Below are 21,944 nucleotides of genomic sequence, written 5' to 3'. Positions count from 1 at the left end.
TTGTTCATATTTGGCGGGCCCTGCCACCTTTCTAGCGTCAAACTGTGTTCTTCGGACCTTATTTTCCTCTGAGAACAGCTTGTTTGATCAGGTATTGGAAACATAAATGTTTCTAATGTGTCTGTTTTATAACCTCATTCATATTGTAAATATTGTAAATATTAAAAATATGAGTTTCCTTTATTTATAATGTAAACGTATAAAGAAGATGTATAAAAAGCTGGTTAAAGGAAATGTTTACACTTTCTATTTGAGTTTAATAACATGCTGTGTGTGCGCGCGCGCGGCCGCGATGTGAAACCGTTGCTACGTGTAGCAGCTCGAGCACTCCGCGCGCGCGCTCACCCCGGCTATTGTGTTTTTATCAACAAGGAGACCACCGTGGCCCTGCGAGTGACTGCGCTGCTCAACTCAACGACAAGGGACTGCTAAACCATGGCGGACGAACAAGAAATAATGTGCAAGTTGGAAAATATCCTGGAAATACGGTAGGACCTGGAAATTAATGGCTGTCAGCTGTTCGACGCGTACCGAGAAACGTTATCTTAGCTAACGATAGCCGGCCAAGAACAACCACCCCCCCCCTCTTGGCTCCGCTTTTGTCACAGAGCTAGCTAATACTAGCCGGTCCGCTGCGGACCCTGCCGTTAATAGTGCTGTGCTACTTTTAGCTAGTTTCCGACAGACTCGGTCAGCAGCCACCACGGGTTAAACAATACAAATACAAACGAGCTGTACTCAAAGTGCAGGTTCGGATCAGACATGCATCAACATTCCAGATGTGTGCCAGCAAAATGCCAGATGTGCGCTGCTAATTATTCCCGTGGGTAAGCTAGCTATTTAGCTAGCAAGCTTGTCGGTCTGGCAACAGCTCACTGAACGCAGCGGCGCTCATAGGAGGGTGTTTGTGTTTGCTCTGATGTGTCTTTAGCAGTCACACGTTGTAAGTGTGTAACAGATGTACAGAATACATTAACTCGTGTACTTAACACATGAACCCACAGCTGTAGGAATGGTCATCCTCCATAAAACCAATGCAAGAGAGCGTTTCTTAAGTTGTTGAACGTTTTGAAAAAATGAAAACAAAGCATGGAGACTGGAAAAGAATATTTGAGTTTGTTGTTTAGATGACGTGTTTTTATTAGAGGAATACCTGTCTTTTTTTGTATCTGTGAGGGATTAAACCTGACAGCTGCTGGTGTCTTTTGTCTGTGTGGTCTGTGCCACTGGCTACAGGAACAAGACCGTCCAAATGCAAAAGATCAAGTCTCGTCTTAAGGTTGAGTTTGAGGCTCTGGAGTCTGAGGAGAAGCATCTGAAAGAGTACAAACAAGAGATGGACCTGCTTCTGCAAGAGAAAATGGCACATGTGGAGGAGCTGCGGCTTATCCATGCTGACATCAATGTGGTGAGTTACTAGCTCCGTTTTAAGAGGAAGTGTGACTGAAATCTCAGTTTGGCTTTCAGGTCAGTACAACCTAGAAACAGCGTTGAGGGAAGCAACAGCACATAGTAACGATATAGCGATTGCAATGCTGTGCTGTTATTATTTTTTAGTGTAAAAGATAAAAATGACTTGTTACAACCACTAGGGTTGCAGTGATATACTGGTTTTTTCAAGATGTATTGTTGTATGAAAGTTGTCAATTCTCACAGCATGTACATTTGTTTATCTGTGGTATTGAATTGTGCAGTATTAGTGTTATAACAATATGAAAGTAGTTCAGGTTTATATCAAGTTTCATATCTGTCAGAACTTTTATTTTTGAAATTAAAATAAAGCATTTGTTAGACGCCCCCACCAAAAAACCCCCCCACAAAAACCCTCCTGTTTTTATTCCATTAAATGTGCTATTTGTACGAAAGGTTCATTTTTGTGTCTCATTCCTGACTCATCAAAATCTGATGCTTTGGGACTGTCATACGCCATCCCAAGATGCCACTTTTTGACAAGTCACTAGTGTCATTATTTGACGAGTTGGGACTCAAAAATCTACTTTTCTTACAATTAGCACCCTTTAAGGGTCATTGAAACTGATAATAAAAAAAAAAAAATCCAAGATTATTATTCTACCGTGAGAATCTGTCACACTTTTGCAACCCTAACAACCACAAAGCTGATACCTAGCGTGTTGCATATTTATTGTTATGTTCTGAAAAAAACCCGCCCCTGTCCCCCTCAGATGGAGAGCACCATCAAGCAGTCGGAGAATGACCTGAATAAACTGCTAGAAACGACTCGCCGCCTGCATGATGAGTACAAACCTCTAAAGGAGCATGTCGATGCCCTCAGGATGACTTTAGGTCTACACAGACTCCCTAACCTGAACGAAGAGGAGGAGAAGCTGTCCCTGGAGTCAGTATACACACATCAACAGACACAAACACACAAAAATTCCTCAAGACACACTAATATTCTTTCGAAGAGATGTTTCTTGTTAAGTTTACAGTGAGTTTACAACAATGTTTTATGTCATCTTAAGATCTCATAAAGTTACACATAAAATAATATAATAATATTAACATAGTAAACATAATAACAGTGTTTTTTACAACCAATTCTTATTGATATACTGTAGTCTGTACATAATATTTCTGACTAGATGAAAGATAATGTTTTATTACTTCAGATAGATGGGTGCAGACAACGAGTTACTTACTTTTATTGCCATTGTGCCTTTGTCTTATAAACAGTCATATAATAATACAGTCTTATAATTCAAAAGCGCAGCGTACAGTAAATATGAAATACTGTCTTTATGGCAAAGTGGAAAAAATACATGGTCACTGTGCATTAGGTGCACTAGGTCACTAGGTGCATTTGTGTACAGTTTTCACAGAGTAATTGCAGCAACAGTTGACATTTCAGGTGTGCGTCCATATAGTGATGCAGAGGTAGAGAAGGTGTTGGTGAGTAGATAAATACATTTTGTTTACGCTCATATAAATTTAGCTCAAGCATAGTCCAAGCATGGAATTTTTGTACATGTAATCAGTGACTTTGAGAGAACAAACACATTCACAAAATGTTCGAATTACCATCCAATCAAAGAAAACCATTCCTGTGCAGTCCTTTAAAGGGGCACTATGTAGTTTTAGAGAGGAAATTGAAACTCAAGACTTTTAATATTTACAATAATAATGAGGTATTAATACAAACTCATAAATATTTATTTGCTTAAACAAGCTGTTCTCAGAGGACAATCAGGTTCCCAGAACACAGTTTGAAGCTTGAAGGGTGGCAGGGTCCCACAAATATAAACATAGTCAGACAGTTTGAAATTGTGTCGTCCTTTAAGGTCAGTTTGTTTATACAATTTTTTTTTATTCAGTATTTTAGGCATAAGAAAATCAGTCATTGATCCCCAAAACTACAGTGCACCTTTAAAGGATACGTTTCATAGTCCACAAAATATTTCTGGAGCCTCAAAGCAAAACAGCATCCTCAACAACTTTAGCAGATGTGGACGCGAAGAAAACATCTGAAAATACACTTAAATTGGCTCCACACAGCTGGTCTGGCATATCCCGATTTCGGCAGATTATTTACACCCGTTTAGATTATTTACACCCGTTTATAAGCTGAAATCTTCCCTGAATCTTTGTTACGATTTAAAGCGAGTCCACAAGTACTTAAGTCGTTCAGGAGAATGCTGCAATGCTGTTTTGCTGTGAAGCTCAAGGAATGCTTTGTGGACTGAGAAACTTAATCTGACTGAAGATTTAAGTCATTGCTCCAGTTTATTAAGAAAGACACTTGGTCTAATTTATCAATTGCTGAACTACAACCTAGTGGCAGTAGCAGCATCAGGCTGCAACAGCACTCAGCCAGACACAATTTATCTGTGTCAGCTTCAGTGTGCCAGAGGGATTCATCAACAGCATGATACAAACTGGACATTTTTATTGATATGGTATTATCATTAAAGACTCTAAAGCAATGATATGCAGTTATGAAGTTGGCTTTCATTAAATTATGTGGAACACTTTCTTTTTTTTTTCTTTCTTTTTTTCTACAAGGGTTGCACACAAGTAACCATAAAATGTTCAGACACAACCACAGAACAGAAAGTAATCTACTAGCTAGATAAATATCTCAATAACATTTATGAGTCAGTAGCAAAACCACTTGACACTGCACTGTTGTGGATACAAAGTTTCCATCAGTTGTAGTTGAGGACATGAGCAGATTTGTCCTGTTTGAAGCGTGAATTAGTTAAATAGAGAGCTTGGGAGATCAGATTTCTGTGCAACAACACAAGGGTACACAAACAAAATAGATTTACTGACAGTTGAGATTATGGCAGTGAGGAATGTTATGGGCTGGTTTAAATCAAAGTCTGTGAAGGTAGCTGTTGAAATGACAGACGGTTGTAGGTCACGAGGGCAAGAGAAGATAAGTTTTGGATCAGATGTTCAGATCAGTCTTCTCAAATGTCAAGGGCGAATGGCAGCTCTTGACTCTTTTGTCACCAGGGTGTCATATGTTATGATGGGTAGTGTGAGCTTATTCTCAAGAGACTGTGAGGTGGAGCAAAGCTAAAGTGTGGTTGTGAAGCAGTTAATATCCTTTCAGTGGTCTAAAATACCTGATTGATTTGTCTGATTTTATAATATTTAATCATTGATCTTTATGTAATGGTAACCAGGCTTTCGTAGCCCCAGCATAAATAACTGAGCGTGACATCCGTGGATATTCTTATCTTTGATATTGTGGGAAAACGTGACTTTTTAGGTGCCTAAAATGTAGATATTAAGTACTAATAGTTAAAATGCTGCATTGAGTCTTATTAAAAATGCCAATGTTCCTTTTTTGTTCATCATTTACTGAAAATATGTTTCTGAAGAGCTTTAAATTCTTTAACATGTCGTGGTGGTTATGTGGAGGGCATTTGAATGATTTAAAAGTTAAAGAGTGTCTGATAGATATTCTCTTGATTCACAAGTCTATAAGCTTATTCAGGCATTCAGATCAGACTTAATTTTCCTTTCTATTTGTCCAGATTCTTTTGTCTACAGAGACTGTCAAAAATGCCAACAACCAATAATTTGGTTACCATGCTTCAGCATGTCCCTGTTATCCCAGAAATTGCAGGCACATAATGGGGGGCGGTCAGCTGGACCCTCAGCACAAACTGCAGTCTGACATCCATCAGCAGTGGGTGATATTAAATTGGACAGTTTACTGCGAAGCTAATCTTACATGGTGGTGCTAGAATATGGAAGTCAGGTTGATCTCGGTGTCAGAGTAGGAGCGATCAGGTCTTGTTTACTTTTTGCTTTTATCATTCAGACATTTTGCTGGGTAGGAAAACCTGCAAAAGCTTAATGGCTCTAAATACAGAACAGCGTGCTACTGGCCGTGATCTTGTATGATAAATGATAAGTGGTCAGGGGTGTTTAAAAGTTTGCTCTGATGTGTGCGTTATTATGACAGACTTTTAGCAGTTTTGTAGCTTGCTCACTCACTCGCTCACTCAGTCCACAAACATTTATCCACCCTTTGGCAACCACAGTTTTTTTCCACGAGGCTGATATTTGGCAAGGACTTCAAGGGAAAGGGGCGTGGAATTGGGAGTGGCCTTTTGCCCAAAACTTCCAAATGGATTCACCAAACCAGTTTAGTGTTTGTGAGCTTAAGTGTTTGCGCATGCAAGCACCTACATGGTCACACTTGTTGCACATTAGTTTTGTTTATGGTCAGGGGTGTTTTTGTGTGTCCAAGGATCACATTTATGTTTTCAAGCAGGTTAGGATAGTTGTAGAAAAATGACTTTTTATATTGTATTTTTTGCCTCCATCAAATATAGACCCAGTTCCGCAGTACTGAATCTACCAATTGTTAATCTGGTCCGTCACTCTTAGATACAGCTGCCAAGATGCGTCTCTCCTGCTCACTTTTGGAAAATGTTCTTCAAGTCGAGATACCATAGGGAATTTCTGATTTGAATTGTAATTTTTTTCATTTTCACTGTGAGGATATTATCTCTACTGCAAATTGAAATTTAGCTCACAAATAAAGAGATTTATTTGTAAGGCAGTGTGCCGCTTCTGCTCTACATGCTGACAGCATTGTTGGCAGGCTGGGTTCTCAGTTCGGCTGCACATTGAGTGGAAGCTCAGATGATGAGTTCATTTCTGGCCAGATGGTAGTCGTCTCTCTTTTCTTTCTCGGTGGCGTGCTCCTTGAGTTTATGAGATACTTAGAAAAAGTTGAGGCATATCACTGTCGGTCTTCAGTGGTTTTTCTTAGAAGACAGAACTCATCACAGAGAGAGAATTATGATAATGTCTGGGGCGATGTTAAAACTATCACCTTGGCATCTTACTGCACGCAAAGTAATCGTAAGGAACAATTATACAGTGAACACTGTAATTGTTTTACAAGGTGTGATCGAGCAGCCTTGTAGAAAATTAAATCAAACCTCACAGGCTTGTGGGGTGTTGGCACATTTTACTCTGATAGCATAAGAATGAGCACTCTGCACCTCAGTAATAGCAAAACATGAGTCTAAAATATCATATGAAAGGAGGAATGACACAGAATCCATGTCATATATATGTGTATTAACTGTAATATTGGTGTGTTTGAGGCTTTGGTGGATTATGGCTACAAGAAATACAACTCATTAAATTTGTTCTACGAACGCTCAACTCTATCACAAATCTATTTTGAGAGAAACCAGAGAGCGTAAAGAAGTTGGATATCACTTTTTCACGTTTGAAAATGGGCCAGTCAGGCATAAAGTCCAAGGCCAAATTTCTTTCCCAGCCCTCCCCTGCCCACACACACTCACATGCATGCAGACAAACACTCTCACAATCGCTTTACTTTTTTTTTTACCTAAAAAAGAGAATGTGTGCGACTGACTACAATGTTCTATTCTAATTTACATCTCCTTTGTATTTATTTTTGCCACTCCACATGTCAAGAGACATGGCGCTGATGGGATAATCTCGACTGTGACATGATTCATAACCTCTAAATGAGAATCACAGCTAGCCTGGTTCCTCTCTTTCTTCGCTTTCAACAGTTACTTTGAGAAGCAGAAAGCTGAGTGGCAGAAAGAGCCACATGAGCCCGCCATCCCAGAATCCCTTGCTGCCGCTGCAGCAGCAGCTCAGCAGCTTCAGGTGTCCAGGAAGCAAGATGCACGCCAGACAGCCACCTTTAGACAGCAACCACCCCCGATGAAGGTATTGGTCTTACTGATGTGATCTGACGTGACTAAATATTGTATTTTTCTAGTTTGATGGTGGATGGTCTGACCTAGCAGAACAGCCACTTTTTTCTACTAAGTTACAGTGAATCAAGCTGCACATTGTTGCTTATTTGTTATTAATGAAAAAGCACTTTGAATATCCATTATATTAATTGGCTCCTCATTAGACCATATTTGGAGAAAATGGTAAGCAAACAATCTCACAAACCACCATTAAGACGCTTGAATAAATAAAAGATAATGCTTAGTCAAACGTGCCCAGATACAACCTGACTGATCTGCTTGCTTATCTTTATAGCACAGCAAGAAAGACATATTATGACGTGATTTCCCCCCCCCCCCCTCTCCAGGCCTGCTTGTCCTGCCACCAGCAGATTCATCGTAATGCTCCTATCTGCCCGCTGTGCAAGGCCAAGAGCCGCTCTCGCAACCCAAAGAAGCCAAAGAGGAAGCCAGATGAGTAGATCCTACCCTGCCTGCAGCTAAAGTACCGTTTGAAAGGGACCTGGTCCGATACAATGATCTCAGATCAGCCATTTACATTAAGGAATATATGGCTGAAGTAACAGATTTGTGCTACTGGACAATTTCCACAAACAGTCCCCACTTTAACAAATTGTCTTAGAACCTTTTTCATAAAGTGTCAACGATTGATGGAGGATCTGGTTATGTCATCCTGTTGTTTGTTTTTATCAGTGCTTTGGATGTGTTATATGTAACTGTACGACTGCTATAGTAGGTTTACTAGCCCCTAACCATGTAGCTGAAATAATGCAACAAATGAAACATTGATCTAAATACTTTTGCCCTTGTTGCTATGGTTTGTTGCCTTGGATATTGTACTGTACTTTCTACATAAATTTCAATGCATGCGTGCTTCCATGGCTATCTGTTGTGTATTTTTTGTGCCAATATAAAATAGGTTTAATTGCAAAGTTAAATTAAACATGTTGTTTTAATGTTTATAGTGTTCAAGTGACCACTAAGTGGAGGGAAAAAATGCCAGACTCATTTGTGTTGTGTGTTTAACTTTAATACAGTGGTAAGAAAATAAATTGCTGTTTTGTACGAAACTTGTTAGCATGTTGTTGTTTTTTTACACTCAAAACAAAGGCTAGACATTGTTGAGTTTTTAGCTGTGTGAGCATAAACACATCTGCAGCTGAGCAGGCTAAGTAAGGACACTGCCAGCAGCATATGGATCAGTGTTTACTGGGCAAATGGGTGGATGTAGTCTGTGTCAAAATAAAAAGATAGTAATATGTTTGACTCCACCACAACATTGTCCCTTTCACTGAATTAATACTGTGCCCATCATGTCTGCAGCTATCTGTCTGAAAAAAGAACAGCGAGGGCTTGCTAAATTAGTTCCTATAGTGTTTTTGTCAGGGTAACCCCTCATTTCATCTGTTGCCAGGGCAACTCCACGTTCCTGAGTCGTTGCTATGGCAACCTCAGGTTGCTGTGACCCGCCTGTGTCCACCAAGTAGTTCCTCCCAAATCCAGTGAGGAGCATTGTCAAAGAGCCTACACTCTTTCAACAGAGAGAGTAGCTTGAGTCCGGAGGAAATAATCGGTGGTTGAAGAAGTACTTAGATCTATACTACTTGATACTTGGGTAAAAGTATGAATGGCACAATGTAGAAATACTTTTACCAGTAAAATTTTTTTTTTTTTTTAAAAGAAACTACATTACTGGCGTCAAACTTTAAAGTACTGAAAAGGTAAAAAAATATTTATTCTAATAGTATTGATGTATTATTTGTCTTACAGGGTACGCTATGTACTGTAACTTTGGAGAAAAAATTGAAACTCAGAATTTAAATATTTAACATTTTTGAGGTAATAATACAGACTCAGAAATATTTATTTTTCCATAACCTAATTTACAAACTGTTCTCAGAGGAAAATCTTCGTTTTCATTGCTGAATAAACAAAATAAACTGACCTTAAAGGACAACACAATTTCATCCGGTCTCACTTTGTTTATATGTGGCGGACCCTGCCACCTTTCTAGCTTCAAACAGTGTTCTGGGGACCTTATTTTCCTCTGACAACTGCTTGTTTATTCAGTTATGGAAAAAGTTATCCTCTAGTAAAGTAAAAAGTACCCCCAGAAATTGTACTGTGCTTGAATAAATGTACTTAGTTACTCTCCACTAGTGTAGCCGAAGTTATTGAGCGGCATCATGAAGGCCTCTGGGAGATGTTGCACCTACTCTCCCGACGTGCACCCTCCTACAACAGACAGAACAGTTTAAATCCTGTAAAAAAATCAGTGCGATCAGTATGACTGACGCTCATATTAGTTGTCAGTTGAGACTAATAACTGTTTGAGTCCTAGCAGCCCCTCCTCCTCCTCCAGAGCTCAAGTGCGTGTTTAGTCTGGCCTTCAGTGACTGGTACCGCAGTTGTGTCGTCTTCCTCCTGATAAAACTCTTCAAGGCCAGAGATGCCTGTTCCTGCTCACACACACCGCACACGGCGGGGTCGTGGAGCTCCACCTCCGCCGCCTGCCAAGACAAACACAGAATATGGCAAAGTCTTAAATCAGACTTTGACGACTTAGTGTAAGGAACTGATTCAGAATAGAGAGTGTTTTGTTTTTGCTGTTTTCGTCCTGACCCGTCTCATCTCCTCCTTGAAAGTTTTGAGCTGCAGCACTGAGATGAGCTGAGGGGGGACGGGCTGGACTTCGGGACCTTGACATTTGAGACCGGAGGAGTTCTGGTCCCTCTCTCGTCTGTCACGCTCGCTCCTCTGCCTCCCTCCGGCTCCTTTGTGTGTGAGTCTCCTGCTCTCCACTGAGGACTCGAGGTGCTGCTGTTTGCTCCGGACAAGAGAAATCATTTCTCTGCAGTGATTTGCTCGGGCCTCCTCCTCCTCCATTTTGAACCACACACAGCACCTGACTGCTCACACTGTGGAGACTGAATCCCAGATCAGATGTTATCATTTGCCCAGTGACGCAGCCTGGAAATTAAACGGTGGTCCAGTGTTGTAAAGGGAAACGGACCAGAGGATCGTAACCAACCCTTTCCTTTTAGCTTAGTCAAGCATGTAGAAGTGAAAATAAAACGTAACTTAGTAAAAACAAAAGTCAACAATTGATTTTCCCCTCACCAGTCTGTTTACGCTTCTTTTACTGTTACTACGGCTCCACTTCCTGCCATCAGCGCGCCACTACCGCCATCTGGTGGCTGACAGGGGAACATCAGGCACAACATGGGCGTATTATTTTAAATTGAGTGTCTTTTATTTATTTATGTACATTATGTGTATACATACACTGCATATTTAATCATATTTATATTAACAAAATATAAACCAAACCATTGGACCATTTTTTATGTATGCATTTGATAACATTCAAATTATTTTTCTCCCTGTCTCTTTGCTGTTGTTTTGTATATTTTGTTGCTGTTGTGGCGTTCTCTCTTCCACCCTTTTACACTTTGTCGATTCTCTTAGTCCCCCTTGTACTGCGCTGTCATATGTGTTGGTCACTTGTATTGCATTCTGAATTAAAAACAAACGACAAAAACGTGTTGATGTGACACGCGGCTTAATCCAACAAAAACTCTCATATTTTAAATATTTAGTTATATGCATTCATAAAGTATAAGCAAAACCGTTTGCCCTTTATTTATGCGTCTGACTGTATTAAAATTGTTTTACTCTCCCCCCTTTTTTTGGCGTTGCTGTTGGTTTGTTGGTTTGGTTGTTCTCTCTCCGACCCTGTTGTTGTTGTTGCTTTCACAGTTTGTTCATTGTCTTTTCTTAATGACAGTACCCCTTGTACTGTGCTATGCTGCATGTGTATGTTGATCACTTGTACTGCATTGTAAATATTTATATTGATAGATAAATAGATAAATAAATAAATAAATAAATAAAATAACATATAAACTGCTGGATGTACAGTGAAATGTGAAGTGACACACAAGACTGTGGCCAAATTACATAATATATGTATATGTATTTAAATATTAAGATTTAATTAATTGTATTAATCACATGTGAACCAAAGGGTGGACAGTGAAATGTAAAGTGACAGGGATCACAAGACTAGTAAATCCAACAGCAACAATATGTGAAAGCAAACCAAAGAAATGTGCTGGACGCAGGTGATTACAACAACTTGCGTATCATTTAGACAAAAACAATATGTGCAGCCAGAAGCATTTCTCATCTGTGGCTATCTGTGTGAGGTTTCTGTCAGTCTCTCCCCTGCTGGATGGGTTTTTTTTTGCGGGCTGAGTTTTCCCTTATTTGGATAGAGGATCTGAGGATAGAGGGCATTGTTCGTTGCGCAGATTGTAAAGCCCTCTGAAGCATTGTGATTTGTAACGTTGGGCTATTTAAATAAAATTGACTTGATTAAGGCCGTAATACCACACCAACCCTTTTTACTTTTAACATGTAAATAAGTTTACGTTATGGTCATTATAAACAATAGTAGGAAAGGTAATGGACTGAGTTTACTTGTTCTCTCTTAATGCAGTCGCAATGTCACATGTGTTCGATACTACAACATGAGTGCATCGCTGGTTGGATGCTTGGATACATTTCACATTCGGTTCTGTTTTGTATGAGAATATATCCACACATTTGTATATAAAGAAAGAATGCTGATCAAATGTTACACAAAATGTAAAAAAGATGCTCGATCAATTCTTGACAGTTAATATATAACAATGATTGTGAAGTGTATCTACAGCACAGCACATTTCCTCTTCCTGTAACGCGGCGGCTAATGGTCTCATTTTGTCACTCTTCTGGGGTCAGCCATCGGGAAGTTGGCATTAAAAGCAGATCTCAGCCATCCACATTTAATTGTTCCGTGTCTGTGTTGCCCGAAAGAATGAATAAATGAAGTCCCCTAGTGTATTTGTACTAGGCCAGGAATTTGAACTCTCGTGCCATCTGCTGAAAAAATGTGGTTAGTCACAGCCTCCCTCCCAAACATGGGGCAGTATGAAGACGGGTGGGTTTGGGCAGAGGAACAGCTGACTGTCCCGCAGCTGATGCTCACTAAAATGGCTGCCTTGCTGTGAATCAGGGGAAACGGGGCGACACCAGGGCGCAAGCAAGCAGGCTAACCGGCCGCGGTCACACTGGGGAGCGTGACAGTGCGGTTTTTTCAGCCTGTTGTGTCGTTTACTGCCCGTTTGACGAGCTGAAACACAAACCGGAGTTACAACACGCCTCACCGTGTGACACAGAGACGTCTCCATTTAATTTTTTGTTTTCACTCATGAGACAGGGAGAGACAGTCGCCCACCCTTTCACAGACAGGGTGTCACGCTTGTATCACTTTTTCTAATTATAAACCAGAGCAGAGGACTCTCCAAGAATGGAAGTTTGGCCAGGCCCATCTGTGGCCTAAAATTAGCCCCCGCCAACCCCCAGCGAGGAGCTCTGACCCCCCTGTCAGTTAATGCACACATGCACGCACACACACAAACCAAATTGCACTTTTCACACAGCTCCTGTGGAAGCATCCCACACTCCTCGGAGGACCTGTCTTCCCTTCTCTCTTTCATGTGACTTATTATTATTATTCTTATTATTATGGGATTTATCTTCTCTTCTCTTCTGATGTCTTCGGAAATAACACCAGCAAGTGTCTAGAAGAGGTAAGTGTCTCGTTGCAGTTTGCTGCTGTTGACACAAGCCATCTAACTTTGTTACTACTGAGCACATTCTGTGGATCTTTAGGGGAGAAAGCATGAATTTTTAATGTCTATAAGTAAAAATAGAAGCACACATTATATCTGCTCTGTCTTTTCTTAGGCTCTGTTACTGTGATTTGCCTGCAGTCATTGTGTCGTGTAAACAAACTGCATGGGCTGATTGTATCTGCATGTGGTCAGAAGCATACTCTTTTTGCTTTCGTGTAGATATTTTTTAAGCCGTAAAAGAAAAAAAAAAAAAAAGAAGAAATCATGCCCAACAAAAAATAACCCAGTATGACAGGAGCATGTCAGCCTTGCGTGTCTTTGGGTGTATTGTCATCTTTCTCTGCCATTTTCGTCATTGCAGATGGAAGAGCTTTGACTTGCATCAGCCTGCAGTCACATTATGGTTCTGGGCCAAGCTGTCAACATGAGTTTGATGGACATTTCGAAGATCTTCTCCCTGCTGCAGCCCAAGGAGGAGGATGAGGACAACGAGCAGTGTCAGGCCTTGAACAACGCCGTGAGCAGTGACGATGTGGCCCTGCTCTCCGAGCTGCTGTCTCAGGAGAGTTTCAGGAGGTCTATCAATGCTCGGAGCGGGTGGGGGGTCCCTGTGACCCCCCTGCGCACTGCTGCTGCTCTTGGACACCTGAGGTGTTTAGAGCTGTTGTTGGAGCACGGTGCAGAGGTGAGATACACAGAGAGTGTTCTGTTGTACTGCTTTCAGATGAGGATCTTTGAGAGCAGGTGTGGAGGACAGTACATTGATAATAGGCTGTTTGATCAGCAACATTATATCAGCCAGCCACTGCACATTTTATTTTAAAAGCCAGAGAGGGTTCCAACATTCTTCCTGCAGGTCTTCTTCAGAGGAATCGAGATTAGACTTTCACTACATTCAACACTTGGGGCATTAAAACGGCACTAATCAAGATATTTATATGAACAATAGATCAAATTGTTTAATACGAAAGGGGTCACTGGTAGGAACAAGCCCGTGCAGAATTATGACCCAACTCTGCTGTTAACTTCAATTCTAGAGAACTCTTTTAGCACCTTTGGGCTCTTTGTTTTGGTTTTACTGTGCTTTAAATCCTGCTGTCATCAATGCAGCTTCCAGAGGCAGCAGGCAGCTATTTCTGTCGTAAAAACGCTATGATGACCCACGTGTGCACTACCTGACCAATCACCTAATGGCAGAAAATGTTAGCAACTAGCTAAGGAAATGGATGTCTGACTCAGCAGGGGTACACTGTAGGCCATCGGGCAACTATTTCAGTCCTCCCTTGCGCTAACTGCAGGAAAGATAAGATAAAACAGACGTTTATTAACCCCTGAAGGAATTTGTTGGGCCAGAGATTGCTACAAAAAAACAACAACCTAGATGCTAAAAAGCCTAACCTGTTTGCTAACGGTACAAACATAAACAAGTAGCTGTTGTTACCTTTCTTCTGTGGGGATTTAGCCTTTTTTAATGCCACATTTAAATGTTTACAACCAAAAGCTTCCTCCCAACGCCATTTTGCTGGGGCACTATCGCTGCATTCTGCACTCAGCCTGCTGCTGTAATTGGTTTAAAGAAATAAAAAACAAGCAAGAGCTTTTTTCCCCCCCATACCATAAGCCATGTCACGTGCAGCAAGACCTTCATCCATCCTCTACACTGCAGCGGAAGCAGGTCCTGTATGCAAAACTGAGGCAGGCGGAGCATTTAGTTGGTAAGAAGTTATATAATCCCTATGGGGTATAATATATCAGGTGAATAAATGGATCCTCAGTCTCCTCTGGACAGGGATTCTTTGCTCATATGTTAATCCAAAATGAGAAGGGGGAATATGTTGTGCTTACAGCCAAAATAGTTGCGGTTTTAATGGGTCACTATGTAGTTTTGGAGAAGAAAATCAAACTCAGAATTTTAACATTTATAATATTAACGAGGAAATGATACAAGCTCAGAGATATTTATTTTGTCCATAATGGAAATAACATGCTTTTCTCAGAGGACAATAAGCTCCCCAGAACACTGTTTGAAGCTAGAAAAGGTGGCAGGGTCCGCCAAATAAAAACAAGTATTACAGTTCGACATTGTGTTGTCCATTAAAGTCAGATGATTTGTTCAGGCACGAAAACCAAGAGAGTTTGTTTTTAGGCATGAGAACATCAGTCTAATTGACAATTCTTTCTTGTCTTCTTTCTCAGTACTACATGATGCTCCTGTAATAATACAAGATACAGCTAAAATATACATCACTCAAGTTCTAGAATAACCAAATCACAGTTAGTTATGTATTTTCTTATTTTTACAACATGTTGGTGCAATGCTGTGTTTGACTCTAGATCGACAGCCTGGACGTGAAGGCCCAGACCCCCCTGTTCACAGCTGTCAGTGGGAAACATCTGGACTGCGTGGTCGCCCTGCTGAAGGCCGGAGCCGATCCCAACGGCAGCCAATACAACAACTGCTCCCCGGTGCTGACTGCCGCCCGTGAGGGCGACCTAGACGTGCTCCGAGAGCTGCTGAGGTACAGGGCTGAGGTGGATGTGAGACCCAAAGTCCCCGAGTGGGCTTCTAATGCCACGGCCTGCAGGGGGCCCCTTTACATCTCAGCTGTTTATGGACACCTGGACTGCTTTAAGCTGCTGCTCCTCCACGGGGCCAACCCAAACTACAACTGCACAGATGAGAAGATGCTGGCCAGGATCAAGCAGCCAAAGACAGTCCTGGAGGTGTGTCTCCGTTATGGCTGCGGGGTGGAGTACATCCAGCTTCTCATAGACTTTGGGGCAGATGTATATCTGCCTACACTGATCATCGATAAGACTACCAAGCAGAATGAAGCTCTGCTTCTGCTGCTCAAAGAGAGAGGTGAGGCACTCAGTGCAGGTCCAATACGTGTGTGAATGTCTCAGGTTGCTCATGTTGACCCACCTTTATTTGTCTCTTTCTGCTCCAGTTTACCCCAAAACACTGATGTCTCAGACTCGGCTAGCAATCCGAAGATACCTCCCCCCGGCCTATAAGGAGGAGGCTATCGACAGTTTGGACATTCCTCTCATCCTGAGGAACTACCTGAAGCATGACACCTCTGAACTCATATGATGCTCACGTTGGCATCGGGATATATGGCCAGTGATGTCCTTTTTTTTTTAACCTCATTTCTGTGCCTCCATGACTGGCTCATTCATTTTTAGCTCTTTCAAGGACAAGAAAATGGACACAGACAACAAATGTCAGTGTGTAATATTTATCTCCGGCTCCCTAAGGGGTCACTGTAACTTCCCAATTCTGTAAATTCTTGTTTTTTTAATTATTTATACATGGAGTTTATAACGTGTGAGTAATTTTAAGTGGATATTTGAGCTTTACAAAGCTTATAGAAGTGCCTTTGTCAAACACAGAGAGATGATCGTCCTGACGGGCTCCATGTTGGAAAGTCGGCCCTGTCCTTGAGCAGTGCAACACCACAGCCGACCACTAGAGACCACAGTAACACTCTCAATGCTCCTGTCCAAATATGAGGCTTCTCATTGGCTAATGAGAACATCTGCTAATGTCTCTTTGCGTCACCTTTACCTCCGTCTTTTGTACAGGTGACATCGAACAATCCTGAAATAGTCTCCCTTTAGTTATTTAAACATCCAGACACATCTGGAGAAGCAGACGCACACGCACACACACACACTGATAAGAGGCTGTATCTCACCAGGGTGTCTTAGATCTTGCCTGAAAAACAGTCTTGCATCTTCAAAACATTAGGAAGCGGAGTGATCAGCCTACACTTTGGCACAGCCAGCTGGGGAGTATATATTTGCATAAGTCTCATTACTTATTGATTACAGCACAGTTGTTTGCAGGCTACAATGTGTGGCTGGAAGTTTGTTGAAAATATTTTCTTTTGTGACTCGTGAGCACCATCCAATCACATCATTATATCATGTTTTCCTGCCCTTGAATCTTTCTTTTGTATTACTCAACGACTCCGTAGTGAGTCAGCTGTGTGGAATGGGGCCTACAAACAGGAAATGACGTCACGCACCAGGAAGCCCGAGCACAATGCTCTCACTCGCACACTGACGGCCCCGACACGCAGCTTCTGTAGAGGTTTTATTTTCAACAAAAGTACAGCTATATCAGATATGGATTTATTTTTACAGCAAAGTACAACATATTCCCAGTGCTTCTGATTACATCAAAACATATAATGTACATACAGTTGACATCTCCGCTCTCCCATTCACAGTTTCTGGATTGAATAGGCATTATTTTTCAGGTTTTTCATCTCTACAACAAATAATCAAACTCAAAAAGGCCAGCAAGAAAGAAAATGACAAATGTTTGCATATGATGACAAAGGATATGAATACTGTGTGACGTTTTTCTGTGATAGGCAAAAAATCCAGATCTCAATCTAGATGGTAATATACAATGGATAAATTCCTAAAACATGGGATGTCAGTCTTCTGTTAACCTTGTTGCCACTGAACACCACATCAGTTTATGGCTCGTTGAAGACTCTGTTGCACCCAGACTATTCTGAAACAACACTGGACAGCGTGACCAACTGCAAGGAGTTCCTACTGAAGACGTCGCTATGCTAAATGTGAGTGAACGTGGCTAGCGGCTCAAGTACACCCTGGGCTAAAAAAGGAAATGACATAAATCTGAGCAACCTCTGATGCATCCGATTGACAGTCTGCTAACTTGGCTGCCTTGGAAATAGAGATAAAATTAACGAAAATCTTCAACTGCACAGAAGGCTGTCCTCTCAGCTCTCAGCACGAGGTCGGGATGAGAATTATACGAGGAGATAAAAACCAATATATACATCCTTTTTTAAACAATGTGGCCAAAATGGTACAATTTAATACTGCGTTCAATAAATACAAGTGAGGAATTAATTTGTCCTGTCAAGTCATTGTACTTCAAAGTATCACTTTCCTAAGTAGAAACAAGGGCATGATATGAATTGCAATGAAGTACTGTGTGTGTGTGTGTGTTCAGGATTATGTTTATTTTTAGCTCATCCCGAGAGGTTTCCCAGTTATTCAGCTCTTCTGCTTGACTACAAATCTATACACAAACACCCATGATCAGTGCTAACTCCTATTTGGTTCACTGTTGTCATAGAAAAATTATACCCGTTTTGCCTCAGCGGTTGATGGCATGAAAAGAAAAAGAAAAGAAACGAAGAAAAAAAAAGAACAACAACAAAGAAAAAGCAGTTTGGACCATGTAAGTCAAAGAAAAGAAACCAGAAATTCAAAATAATGTTACACTTCGCCCATTATATGTGGGCCAAAAGAGAGCATCAGTGCCTTTCATTTCACCTATCAACAGTTCAGTCTTTGATTCAGCATGGGGAAGGACGTTCCCCGCTACTTGACAATAAATAAAAAGAAAAACAGAAGCTACAACCTGTGATGTATAGTGAGCAGGAGACAGGTGGACAGAGAAAAGAACTTCCCTTTTAAGTGAGATGGTATGGGTTCACGGGATGAGTGGATTTCCGCGTCGTTGGAAATAAAATCCCATTTGGAAGTTAAATGAAACTGAACAATCTGTTAAGAGTTGTCTTAAGTCTCATGCAAAATATTGGATGCCACAAGCATGCATTTACCTGGTACTGAGGTCTACCGCACGCTAGAACTGGAACAACATTCGTCTCCAACGCAAAATACCAATATCCAAATATATGATCTGTTCTTTTTACATTATTTACAGTGTGTAGCTGATAAAGGTAAAATAGATGATTCTTTTGATTCGTAACTCACTTTTAATAATATACTTTGAAATATGAAACCTATCTCGACTAATGAAAATCTGCTTCCTACTAGATACTCAAATTAAAACCGTCTCTCAGCAGTGTTAAATAGATAACAATAAAAGGAACTCTATGTGGTTTCTTAAATTAACTTCTTTCTGTGCAATAAAGTTAACGCTATGTGAGTGTGATAAAACATGATAATGTTTTTTTGTTTTTTGTTTTTTTTAAGTGTTTCAGTCAGACAGCACAGTATCTACTCATATGGAAAAAGGCCTGACCTCTGGGTTTCTGTCCGAGTGGATCTCGTGCACTGGGGAAGGAGGAATTCCCAGTGTTTCAGAGAGAGAGAGGGAGAGAGAGCTAAAGAGCGAGTGATAAAGAGAGAGAGACAGAGAGAGAGAGAGAGAGAGAGAGAGAGAGAGAGATGCGAGTCCCACACTGAAGGGAAAACACATGACTAATTCAAATCTGCCTGTGAAACTGAATAGATAATCACTAGTGGAATGCTGGAAGGCACTGTTAGATAGCATCTCTCTTCTCCGCAGCAGAACGGGCCAGCAAGTGCGTATGATTATGTGTCTCTGCGTGTGTTTGTGTGTGCGCGTGTGTGTTTGCCTGCATGCTTGCGTCTGTATGTCGATACTGGTGGCGGCGTGGAGTAAAGGGGGAATGAGGGTGAGGGTGAGGGAGTTGAGGGGTAGGGGGTGGGCGTAGCACGGGACCTGAGGTTATCATGGCCTGGGAACCACATCTGTTTTTTTTTTTGTTTTTGCTGCGCCAGACAAGGGAATTATCTTCCACAACAATCTCACTGGGAGCCATCTCTACAGACACCAGCAGCCAACTCACCCGTTTCTCAACTTTCTTTACTGAAACAGAACATAAATTACACAACATACAAAGCAATTCTATAAGGTCTTTTTTTCCAAATAGGTTATAAGGCCTATAAGAAGGCAAACAAATGACATAGAACGATATATAACTCTTTCATATCACGTTGTAGTGAATAGTGAAGATATATAATGATATATCACATTGCACAAGTTGTCATACTGTATATGTACTGTCCATCAGGTGATATAATTCAACACAAAATGTAATTCTGTATCTGAGGTCAAAATATGAGCACAAACCAAGGACAGATGTGTCACTTACATTCCAACTGTAGAAAAGAATACACCTTCATGATGTGTGTAAATTAGTCGCTTCTCTTCTCTTTAAGGAGCACGGGGACCTCACTCACAGCAGTTTCAGGGGCGAGAGTGGGAAAGGGCTGGGGGGGGATTGTTGATACTAAACAAATCAATCTGATCGGGCCACAGTCCTCTGTGAAATCACTTAACGGCACTGAGCTAACTGGCAGAACATGGATCAGATCTGGAAAAAGCAACATGACGGGGGATGGGGGAGCCAAGATTTTTCGAGGCTGGAGTCTTTAGAGACGCATGAATCTGTCAGAGGACACCTGCATGCTACAGATCAACTTCACCTTCCTGCCTCCCTGTAGTGTTGGCTCGCACTTCTGCAGTGCGCTGCTCTCTTTCGCTGCTGCCTCACAACCAGGTGATACAGTATAGTTGTCCAGTCTGTTTAGAATTACTGCCATTTTTTGGGACCATCTCCCCCTCGTGCTGGTCAGGGTTCGCTCTAATTTCTCACACTGTGGCATCAGAGAGAAAAAAACTCCTCAGACTGAATATGTGCTGTGCTTTTTACAATGTGAGCAATACAAAATAGTTAAGTCAGCTGAAGAAGAAGTCTTTTTTTTTTTCCTTGTTTTTTTAACAGCTGACAGTGAAACAGAGATATCATTTTAGAACTTGGCCAATGCATCGACTTCACTTTTAGCTCTCAGTGGAGATCCGGAGGTAGGCTGTGCTCTTTCCAAACACCCAGTGAGCTGCCAGCACAGTGCTACAGGGGTGGTCTCTGGGGAGAGTGGGGAGGGGCTCTGACACGAGGCAGGTGGAGCGTAGCCCGCCTATCTCCTGCTCCCGGCTGTTTCATCTGAGCAGTGAGCCCTCCGTCAATACGCAAACCTGCAGCCCCTCGGCGTGATTGGTTATGAATACCCTGTCAAAAGTGGTTGGTGAAAGGATGCAAATATTCTATTGATGCTCCCACTATTGATTTGTTCCCTGACCCATCGTATCATGGCCAATGGCAGGTTTCCAACAGAATGAAGCACTTCCTCTGAGAGCCACTGACTCACAGAGGCTGAGCAGGTGGGCAGAGAGATAGAGAGGAGGACAAGAGGGATGTAAAGAGTGAGGAAAACAGTGTGAACATCAGACTTGGTGAAGAGAGGGCTACTATATGCAAACAGCTAAAGAGAGGAGTATGGAGTGTTGAGAGTGAGGGGGAGATCCAGACGTTGGCGGAGCAGAGACGGCCCGACCGACCGGTCTGTGATCAGTGGCAGAATGGATCGAACTCAGAGATGATGCTGACAGCAGAGCTTCATAGGTCCTTCAGACGACCGCAGCCAAGTGAGCTGAGGTCCGTCATTATTCACTCTCACATTCAGAAGAATGCAACCAGTAATCTCACATAGCAGCACAGCAAGATCTCAGCCTTTTTGGACACAATCATACTACTAGGAATGCCCTGGCTTGGCCTCGCCGTTCTTTCCAGGTGATGGATTGAAAAATGAAATAAAAGAACAATCTCGATAACTCCAGGACATTCAGATGGCATGAAGATGCAGAATCCGAGGGAAAGAGTTCATGACAGTCGACCCAGCTGGAGAAGTGTGATAACTAAGAACGTTACTAACATATATGAGTTGTAAAGTTTTATTTTTTCCTCAATTTCTCAAGTCTTCAGTCCTCTTGCTGCTTCCAGTCACACTCTATATTAACATTGGTCCTTAACTTCAAAGTCTCTTGTGTATGTGTGATTCTTTTTTCTCCGTATTTTTCCTCATGATCATCCAGTGTTTAGTGCTTCTAAGAAAAATAGCTGGTCCTTCAGAAGAGTCTGTGTATCTCTATTTCTTAAATGGAGCTAATCTACTAAAATTCTGCCAGAAAGGAGCCTGGCCTCTTTTGGATTGACTGAATTCAAAAACCTCTCCTTGTGCCATGTCCTCCGTTACCTCATACTGCCCCGCACTGAGGGGGTCCTGCGGGGGTGGGTATGAGGGGGGCGTGCACCTGTTTACACCTAGGAAGGCAGGTGCAAAAAGAGCCAGAAAGGAGTGCAAGGGGGTTGGGGGGAAAAGGAGGCAGCGCAGGGCATAAAGCGAAAGAGAAAAAAGCAGGGGAGGTGGATAG

At 41.7% G+C, this 21,944-nt stretch overlaps 3 protein-coding genes across 10 annotated transcripts in view; 2 read left to right on the top strand and 1 right to left on the bottom strand.

Moving 5' to 3' along the window:
- The first annotated feature begins 307 nt into the window (after positions 1–307).
- On the top strand, positions 308–8,296 carry zc4h2 (zinc finger, C4H2 domain containing). 2 transcript variants are annotated; one of them, XM_030396456.1, is made up of 5 exons: positions 308–488; positions 1,237–1,408; positions 2,184–2,356; positions 7,035–7,197; positions 7,574–8,296. In XM_030396456.1, the coding sequence occupies exons 1-5, from the start codon at positions 436–438 to the stop codon at positions 7,685–7,687; spliced, it is 675 nt and encodes a 224-aa protein (XP_030252316.1). In that variant the 5' UTR covers positions 308–435; the 3' UTR covers positions 7,688–8,296. The 2 variants fall into 2 exon arrangements, with proteins under 2 accessions (XP_030252316.1, XP_030252317.1); XM_030396457.1 differs by lacking the exon at positions 7,035–7,197.
- Positions 8,297–12,408: 4,112 nt separating this feature from the next.
- asb12a (ankyrin repeat and SOCS box-containing 12a) lies at positions 12,409–18,775 on the top strand. Its single transcript, XM_030396455.1, has 4 exons — positions 12,409–12,862; positions 13,269–13,592; positions 15,242–15,770; positions 15,859–18,775. The coding sequence occupies exons 2-4, from the start codon at positions 13,308–13,310 to the stop codon at positions 16,002–16,004; spliced, it is 960 nt and encodes a 319-aa protein (XP_030252315.1). The 5' UTR covers positions 12,409–12,862; positions 13,269–13,307; the 3' UTR covers positions 16,005–18,775.
- Positions 16,997–21,944, bottom strand: part of arhgef9a (Cdc42 guanine nucleotide exchange factor (GEF) 9a) — a 47,691-nt gene continuing 42,743 nt past the window's right edge. For all 7 annotated transcript variants that reach the window (XM_030396440.1, XM_030396439.1, XM_030396444.1 and 4 more), the window contains one exon: positions 16,997–21,834. In XM_030396440.1, coding sequence (XP_030252300.1) covers positions 21,659–21,834 — 176 coding nt within the window. In that variant the 3' untranslated portion in view covers positions 16,997–21,658. The remainder of the gene's footprint in view (positions 21,835–21,944) is intronic.

Source organism: Sparus aurata, chromosome 18 (assembly GCF_900880675.1).
Source record: "Sparus aurata chromosome 18, fSpaAur1.1, whole genome shotgun sequence".
Taxonomy (NCBI): Eukaryota; Metazoa; Chordata; class Actinopteri; order Spariformes; family Sparidae; genus Sparus; species Sparus aurata.
The sequence above is the reverse complement of the archived record's forward strand: the minus strand, read 5'-3'. Positions and strand labels throughout refer to the sequence as shown.

Bases quoted from the DNA above. Each gene is read 5' to 3' on its own strand.
- zc4h2 (XM_030396456.1), top strand. From the start codon at position 436: ATGGCGGACGAACAAGAAATAATGTGCAAGTTGGAAAATATCCTGGAA. The intron at 489-1,236 runs GTAGGACCTGGA...CACTGGCTACAG, and splicing joins GAAAATATCCTGGAAATACG to GAACAAGACCGTCCAAATGC. The intron at 7,198-7,573 runs GTATTGGTCTTA...CCCCCTCTCCAG, and splicing joins AGCAACCACCCCCGATGAAG to GCCTGCTTGTCCTGCCACCA.
- asb12a (XM_030396455.1), top strand. From the start codon at position 13,308: ATGGTTCTGGGCCAAGCTGTCAACATGAGTTTGATGGACATTTCGAAG. The intron at 13,593-15,241 runs GTGAGATACACA...GTTTGACTCTAG, and splicing joins TGTTGGAGCACGGTGCAGAG to ATCGACAGCCTGGACGTGAA. The intron at 15,771-15,858 runs GTGAGGCACTCA...TTTCTGCTCCAG, and splicing joins TCTGCTGCTCAAAGAGAGAG to TTTACCCCAAAACACTGATG.